The 8,730-nt window shown below is 41.2% G+C and overlaps 3 protein-coding genes across 3 annotated transcripts; 2 read left to right on the top strand and 1 right to left on the bottom strand.

The window, feature by feature from the left end:
- Positions 1 to 2,272: 2,272 nt before the first annotated feature.
- On the bottom strand, positions 2,273 to 3,415 carry LACBIDRAFT_326546 (uncharacterized protein; the record flags this gene model as incomplete). Its single annotated transcript, XM_001880200.1, has 6 exons — positions 2,273 to 2,468; positions 2,522 to 2,628; positions 2,681 to 2,724; positions 2,841 to 2,915; positions 3,001 to 3,107; positions 3,240 to 3,415. 6 exons carry the CDS (start codon positions 3,413 to 3,415, stop codon positions 2,273 to 2,275), a joined length of 705 nt encoding a protein of 234 aa, XP_001880235.1.
- A 132-nt stretch (positions 3,416 to 3,547) lies between these two features.
- LACBIDRAFT_296497 (uncharacterized protein) lies at positions 3,548 to 3,772 on the top strand (the record flags this gene model as incomplete). Its single annotated transcript, XM_001880437.1, has 2 exons — positions 3,548 to 3,606; positions 3,670 to 3,772. 2 exons carry the CDS (start codon positions 3,548 to 3,550, stop codon positions 3,770 to 3,772), a joined length of 162 nt encoding a protein of 53 aa, XP_001880472.1.
- Positions 3,773 to 7,033: 3,261 nt separating this feature from the next.
- Positions 7,034 to 7,720, top strand: LACBIDRAFT_326545 (uncharacterized protein; the record flags this gene model as incomplete). The annotated part of the gene is made up of 1 exon (XM_001880436.1): positions 7,034 to 7,720. One exon carries the CDS (start codon positions 7,034 to 7,036, stop codon positions 7,718 to 7,720), a length of 687 nt encoding a protein of 228 aa, XP_001880471.1.
- Between the last annotated feature and the right edge of the window lie 1,010 nt (positions 7,721 to 8,730).

Below are 8,730 nucleotides of genomic sequence, written 5' to 3'. Positions count from 1 at the left end.
CCGTACGGCTGGATGATTCTATGCATAAACAAACTTACAATAAAAAAAGGGATCAGATCCAAAAAATGAACAATTAAATATAATCTGAATTCATATTCAGAATACGCTAAAATCTTGGCCCAGGAAGTTCAGCATATTCTAAATATGAGTTTAGATCATATTTATTCATTCATTTTTTGGACCTGATCCCTTTTTCTATTGTAAGTTTGTTTTATGCATATGATGGATGTACAATTCCATCACCAAACTTAGAAATTGAGTGCAAATTGTTGAATACCACTAAGCTATGCGTAGCTTAGTGGTATTCAACATAAAGTAAACCCGACCCAGTGGTCAGTGAATAACCCCCCTATGACCCCATACAGTGGGGCCGGTGACTACGCGTGCTGTAGTAATTCAACTAGTATAGTATAATGTCGCCCCTTTATGCATTTGGCACTGTAGTCTGCCATCATGGGTCTTACGCTATCTGGCACAAGCGGGAGTCGAACACGAGACTTCAGGGATTAAGCCACTGAGCCGTCGGGTTTACTTTATGTTGAATACCACTAAGCTACGCGTAGCTTAGTGGTATTCAACACAAATATATTGGGGGAACACTGGTTTTGGCCTATTCTGCAGTTTTTATTGCCTACACTTAAAATATCCCAAAGAGGTCTAAAAATATATAATTTACCCACGGATACCTGCGGATAGTCCGGGTAGTTACCCGAATCCATCAGTTGAGCCCAAATATGGGTGGATTTCGGGTTTACCCGGGATTAGCCTATCCGTGACAGTCCCTAACGCAGTGCGGTTTTTAGTGTGGGTCAGCCTTGCAAATCGCCTGAAATATATCTAACTCGATTGATGCTCACACATGCCACACAAATCGACCATAGTCACTGTGACTCGGCCTGATCGGAGTTGATTTTCACTGGGCCTGATCGCTTGATGGGGGACAGTTTCGTGCGTCATAGTAGATCTCAGATCAGTTACCATTTTTGGTAATAAATACAGATTCATGTATAACTCAGCGAGTTTTGATCCAAATAACATGATTTCTTTTGTGATGGGTACTCCTCATTTCCGTGGTCATGGTGATGTTATGTTCCTGGTAAACAAACACAAATAAACAGTTGCAAAAACGAAATAGATGATAAATTTTACATCTGATCAATTAAAAGACTATTGATATACAGGTTAAACAGTAACAAATATTCACAAATAAGTGGGAGTCATTTCAATGTTGATTTTGGGATGTTATAGGGTGCACAGAATCTCTAATTGAGCTATAGCATGTATTTCTGAAGTAGATGACATGATCTATTTCCTTTTTAAACAATCTTTGCCACAATATACAAATGCAGGGGGCAGATCTCAGGGGGTAAGTTTTAGATCTCATCTCTCATCTCTTGTCCTCTTGGCATCACAGATTCTGATGACACATGAAACTTCCCCCCATCAAATGATCAGGAAATGTTCATGCATCATAGAATCTTCAGCATTTGTACTGAGGCTGTGCAACTTCAGTAGTATTCATCATAGATTCCGATGACGCATGAAACTTCCCCCCATCAAATGATTGGGAAATGTTCGTGCGTCATCAAATCTAGCTCTTCAAGTTCAACTTCCCACGGCACCTTCTCTTTGCCACAGCACCCTCTCTTTGTGGTGCACTCTGGTGTTTTGCTGAGTGCTCTTCGTCTTGGCCAGTCCAAATGATTTGTGCAACATATCTACTGCATATCTGTCTCCTTTGCATGCTCATCGTTGTCTTGGCCAATCCAAACGATTCAAGTGCCACGTATCTACCACAATTGTCTCATTGAGCAATACGCCAGCTTCACCATGCCATCTCTATGCACCTGTTGTCATCTTGGCCAGTCCAAACACTTCAACCATGTTCATCTTGTGGAGTAATTCACTGGGTTCTCCAATCCCACCATTTCCTCTTCATTGGACGCACGCTAAGCGCCAAGATCCAAGCACATGGATTCAATTACCATCAACTGTGCTGCGGGGGTGCCACCATTGAACAGACTGGTGTTAAAGGTGTGAAGGGTACCCACTGCTATTCTACTACTTGCAGACATCTACTACTTGCACACATGTAGTAGTATCAAAACAAGTCTACACTGAAGGGAATCAAGCCACAGGAAGGTCTTGGCAGAGTTTAGCATAAGTTCAAAAGACACAAAATTACAAACAGAAGTACCTTCACAAAGGGTCAACAGATTCATAAGCAGTTTGTTGGAGTGTTTTCAAGATGTGAAGTAGTGTCCAAATGAGTCTATGTTGAAGGAAATTGAGCCACAGGAAGGTCTTGGGCAGAGTTCACCATAACTTGGGCAAAAACATGAAAATACAAACTGACATACCTCCACGAAGGGATGATGGATTCATGGATGGTTTGTTGGAGCATTTTTGGGACGTGTAGTAGTATCGAAACGAATCTACGCTGAAGGGAATCGAGCCACAAGAAGGTCCTGGGCATAGTTTATTACAAGTCCAAAAAACATGAAATTACAAACAGACGTACCTCCACGAAGGGTTGATGGATTCGTAAACGGTTTGTTGGATCGTTTTCACGATGTGTAGTAGTGTCCAAACGAGTCTACGTTGAAGGAAATCGAGCCACAGGAAGGTCTTGGGTAGAGTAGGGCATAAGTGCAAAAACACAAATTACAAACTGACGTACCTCCACGAAGGGATGACGGATTCGTAAATGGTTTGTTGGAGCGTCTTCGGGACGTGTAGTATTATCCAAAAGAGTCTACATTGAGGGAGATCGAGACACAGGAAGGCCTTGGGCAGAGTTTAGCAGAAGTGCGAAAACACGAAAGTACAAATAGACGTACCTCCACGAAGAGTTGACGGATTCATAAACGGTTTGTCGGAGCGTTTTCGGGACGTAAGGTAGTATCCAAACGAGTCTACGTTGAAGGAAATCGAGACACAGGAAGGTCTTGGGCAGAGTTTAGCAGAAGTGCAAAAACACGAAAATACAAACAGACGTACCTCCACGAAGAGTTGACGGTTTCGTAAACGGTTTGTCGGAGCGTTTTCGGGACATGAAGTAGTATCCAAACGAGTCTACGTTGAGGGAAATCGAGGCACAGGAAGGCCTTGGGCAGAGTTTAGCAGAAGTGCAAAAACACGAAAGTACAAACAGAAGTACCTCCACGAGGAGTTGACGGTTTCGTAAACGGTTTCTTGGAGCGTTTTCGGGACGTGAAGCACTATCCAAACGAGTCTACGTTGAAGCGAATCGAGCCACAGGAAGGTCCTGGGCAGAGGTTGGCCTAAGGGCAAAAAGACGAGTCACGGCATTGCCCGAAAATGATGTACTTCCCTTGCAGGCTACCTTCCATTTTGATGTACTTCCCTTGCGGGCTACCTTCCATTTTGAAGGTAGCCCGCAAGGGAAGTACATCATTTTCGGAAATTTCCGTGACTCAACTTGTGAGTCGTTCCTTTTAATGTGGAATATTCACCATTATGCTCACAACTTCTCAGTACCTTCCTGCAGTCCATTTTGCTTGAGCATTGACTCGATTCAATACCTATGCATTCCACGAACAAGCTCCACAAAACCGTTTACAAAACAGTCAACTTCCCATGGAGGTAAGTAGGTTTGTATTTTCTAGTGTTTGAAAGTCCGGTTCGGTCCGGTTTTTTGATGCCCAGGGGCGTTAACCGTAACCGTAACCGGTCTGCCTTTTCCCCAGAAGTCAAAAGACCAGACCGGACCGCAAAAAGACCGCAGACCGCAGTTTTTTGCGGTCTATAGACCGGTTTCGGTCTGCATCAGTTTTAACCGGTTTATGACCGGTCTTTAGGCCAATATTTTAAAATTATGAATCGGTAAATTTATTAACATCTCTAATAGCTTCAAAACGAGCCCAAGAACGTTAAATTCCGTTAGGTATTGGTGCTTCTATAAAATAAGTCTGGTACATCTATTATTCCCAAAAGTAATTTACATTTTAATTCATATCTCTCTCGTTTTTTTACCAAATCGTACGTTCTTGGGTGCGTTTTAAAGGGTATTTAAGGGGCTACAAAAAACCGGTCCAAACCGGTCAAGACCGGTTCACGTTAACCGGTCTTTTTGCGGTCTTTACATTTCAAAAATAAAAGACCATAACCGCAGGTCCGGTCTTTTGCGGTCTTGGTCCGGTCTGGTTACGGTCTTTTTCCAGTCACGAGACCGGACTTCCAAACACTAGTATTTTCGCTTTTTTGCCTTATGCTCACCAATTGTTCAGTACCTTCCTGTGGTCCGTTTTGCATGAGCGTGGACTTGATTTGATACCTACACACCCCACGAACAAGCTCCATGAAACCGTTCACAAAATGGTCAACCTCCCATCGAGGTAAGTAGGTTTGTATTTCTGCTTTTTTGCCTTATGCTCACCAATTGTTCTGTGGTCCATTTCACATGGGCGTGGACTCAATTCAATACCTACGCACTCCACAAACATGCTCCACAAAGCCATTTACAAAATGGTTGAGTTCCCATCCAGGTAAGTAGGTTTGTATTTTCGCTTTTTTGCCTTATGCTCACCAACTGCTCAGTACATTCCTGTGGCCTGTTTCACTAGAGCATGGGCTCATTTGCACAAGTTGTCAGGACCTTAATTGTTGTACCTTCAATGTAAACAAGTTGAGTTGCATGAACATGAAAATAGAGGCAATGCATTCATTCATCAGAGTCTGGAAGCCAAATAGAGCAATATATTAGCCACAAGCTACATCAACGACAACCTGGATAGGGCTAAAAGACAGTAATAATCAAGGAATGGTCAAGTAGACTAGGAAAGTCATGTAGGCGAACCAAGCAGATGATTGTGGGAAGAAATCACTTTCGTGGGAGAAAGTCAAATTTCAGCGTTACCACGCTGAAAAAAGTCCTGAGATCCTGGGTAATAAACGAGTCTCTTCGTAAACTCAGAGGACTCATAATGTATGTGTGCTCAACAGGTATGTTTCTTATTAGAAACTCTTCACTTTCTGAATATTCTGGGAAATCAAGGAGTTGCCAAAGTATATTCCAACAAATCATGGTGGCCACCTTACAACATCTTTGACAACAACAATGCATGTGAAAGTTATGGTCACTGGAATGAGATGTTGGAATCAACATATGTTAAACGCTTGCAAGATATTCGTTTGGGTGCAGCTCAACCTCTTACAGTATCAGATTGGAGGAATAAGCTCAAAGGACATAAGGAAACATGGGAACTCAAATCTATGAGGGAACAGCAAGCTATGGCCTTGTTTGATCATGCATAATAGTATACACATGAGCAAAAATCAAAGAGAGTGAGAAGACATCCGAATTTGTGTACATATAGGTCACGTGTTGTTATGAATATAAGCACTTGTTTGTCCAGTCACGTGAATGTTCAAGTTCAATTGCGTAAGTTTTCCATTCTTCTTTCTTGATCTTACCATCATGCGTACTACACGAGCCATTGCTTTCTTCATTATGCTTCTTATCCTCATCAGCATATCCCTGATTTTCAACGCACATCATTTGCTTGATGACTCCTGTCATCACTTCAAACCATATATAGAGATTGGAAACAATCTGAGCCTTTTGGCATTTTTTGCCCAACCAGCTGCGTTGGTTGAGAGGCACGGCCTTTTGGCACTTGATACTCGACCAGCTACCTTGGTTGAGAGGCATGGCCTATTGGCACCAGACTACCATAATCGTAGTCATGATACGGCACATGTCAATGACACATACATTCAATTGCAAGGATTGAATGAGGCACAGATAAAGTACACGTACATTCAATTGCAAGGATTGAATGAGACACACAGAAAGTACAGATACATTTTGCAGGGATTGAATAGAGCACATACACTTTACACATACCTTCGATCGCAAGGATGGAATGAGATACAAGTTCAATTTACCAATATCACGAAGATTAGAATCACAAATCTATCCAATGCCTTACCATCATTTCCCTCTATATGTTGGATGATACTGAATGCTCTGCTTGAATATGTGCATCTCACAATACCATATATATTACACACCTGTATACTTGCCTATCTGTGTTCAAATGATGCACCTTCTCGGTCTTTTTCCAGTTGCAGTTGCCCACATTTGTGGTCAGTCCAGTTGCCAGTTGCCATGTTTTTGTAAATATTTAAAAACCGAAAAAGACCAGTTTACACTGGTTGCAACTGGTCTTTAATCTCATAACATGTTGGACCTTACTTGCACACATTTTTACTTAATTTTTGGTCCCTCAATCATCAAAGGCAGTCAAGAATTGGTTGAGATATGGCCAAAAACATTTTTATATGCAATTTGAATGTATATCCTTTCTGTTTTTGCCATATCTCAGTCAAATCTTCACAGAATTGCTTAAATTTTTAATCAGTCTACAGAAAATTAAAATATCTATCTATGTATGCTATGTATGTGAGGTAATATTTAGTTTCTGTGGTACAATAAAATTTTCAACAAAAGACCGGTCGCAACCAGTCTGGACTGGTTTTCTTTGTGTTGTGGACCGATTAGGACTGGTCTAAAAGGGTCTGGTTGCAATCCCTTAATATTTGGATTGGTCTGGACTGGTTGCGGTTGCGGTTGCCAGTTGCCTCATTTTGAGGTAAAAAACTGGACTGGACTGGACTTTAAAACACTAGTCACAATGCACAACACTCAGTCAGTGGTCTGACTCCAGTTGTGAGGGATGTCATTGCAACGATCTTCGACATTGATTGTTGGCATCAGACTGACCAGCTGATTCAGGTCTGCAAACCCCTCATGGACATTATTGGCAATGTTGAAGCTCGAGATGCTACCTTAGCAGACTGCATGCTTCAACTAATTTGGGCCCACCGTGAAGTCACTTGATTACCCCTCAAATCTGGAGATGACTCAGGATTCCTGCAACATGCTCAGCAGGTTTTGAATACTCAATTCCACCATATGAACACTGACCTCCATTGGCTTAGCCTATTCCTCCACCCCCTCTGAAAACTTGCTATCTCAAATTCTCATCACTTGCGCAAACTAGAGGACATGTACAAAATATCTCTCGACATTGCATCACGTTGGGGTTGGACCAAGGAGATGGCAACAGCATTGCTCAGGGATATTAAAGGGTACTTTCACAGTCACACTCCATTTCAGGGAGGGAAAGCTGATGGAAGGGATTGGTGGAAGTCCCTCCTCATGAATGTCACTTCCCACCCTCTCAAAGGCCTGGCAATCAAGTTATTCAGCATTGTTCCTCATGTGGCTGAGGTCAAGCACTTTTTTTCCAACCTTGGCGGCGTCCAAAGTGTCAAGCATTCCTGTCTCACAGTACCTCATATGGAGACACTGGGAACACTACAAAATCATTACACATGCCAACTGCAGGAGGATGCAATTAACACAGGAAAATCAATGTGTCAAAAGCACACACATATGCATACTCAAGCTGATGGTGGGATTAATGTGGAAAGAGCAGAGGATTTAGTATGGGCATTCAATTGGACTCCCCTCCTAGCCAATTTCAACAGTGACCTTGAGGGGCTTGAGGAGTTGACTGAAGAAGATATTGATGTGGAATTTGACAAGCTGGAAGAACAGGTACCAACAGGCAAAGGCACAGGAATCAAGGCAGATGTTTCTCTTGAACAAGTTTTGGACATCACTGACCTTGATAATATTGTCCAGGCTCAACACCCTGAGGTATTGATGATGAATCACTGCTGTCACTGAGGCAAACAATTCTAATGATAAATGGGATGCTAATTCATTAATGAGGTCACTAGGTGTAGCATAGCGAGCGTAAAATCGGTAGAAATTATGAGTCCTTACGAGTTTACGAGTAAGACTCATTCTTTATCAACTGAGGACTTAGGCAAATTTTTCATTCATTGATTGATTGATTCATTTACCTTTCATCACCACAGGAACCTTTTCCCTTAAACAGAAGAGCAGCCATAAAATCAGGAAAAATGGTAAAAGAAATCAGCAAAAAATATGTAAAAAATCGGAATATTGTTTAGTAAGGTGGGGAGGCTGTGTTCAGGGTTCAGGGTCAATATCTAAATATAGAAACCACCTAAGAGTTGCCAGAAAATCAGAAAAAAATACCCCAAAATTAAGAGTGATCTTCTCTGTTGCCATGGTGTTGAAGGGGCTGTGTCCAGTATTCAGGGTCCATATCCAAATATGGAAAATCAAGACAACTATGTAAAAATATTGTCATATTATGCAATATGGCTACAGCCTTCTTGCTCTTTGAGATATTGCATGACAATTTCCAAAAAGTGTCCAATTTTTTCAGTATTTTGTGTTTTTCTCAATGAGGAATGGTCTGCATGACATTATTTATATATATCTATAAAGGTAAGGAAAGGGGCTACAATTATTGTTTATGGAGCTAAGTGAGAGGCTGTGTTTCTGATACCATGGGAATTTTAACCCAAAAAAGGAAATTCATCACAAATATATAGAGCATGCTATTATAGGTCACAAAATATAACTAACCATCCTCTTTCCTGAGATATATGCAAACAGGACTGTGGGAATATTTTACCATAAACAGAAAAATAGTTATAAAATTGGGAAAATTTGCTATAAAATGAAAAAAAAAAAAAAAAAAGAATACCACACATTGTTGCTATGATATTGATGGCTAGGCTCAGAGCTCAGGGTCTATTTGCAAATATAGAACAAAACTCAGAAAATCATAAAGTGATTACATGACCAATTTCCTAATATAA

Source organism: Laccaria bicolor, genomic scaffold (assembly GCF_000143565.1).
Source record: "Laccaria bicolor S238N-H82 LACBIscaffold_10 genomic scaffold, whole genome shotgun sequence".
Classification (NCBI taxonomy): domain Eukaryota; kingdom Fungi; phylum Basidiomycota; class Agaricomycetes; order Agaricales; family Hydnangiaceae; genus Laccaria; species Laccaria bicolor.
Note: the sequence above shows the minus strand (reverse complement) of the source record. Positions and strands in the feature narration are given on the sequence as shown.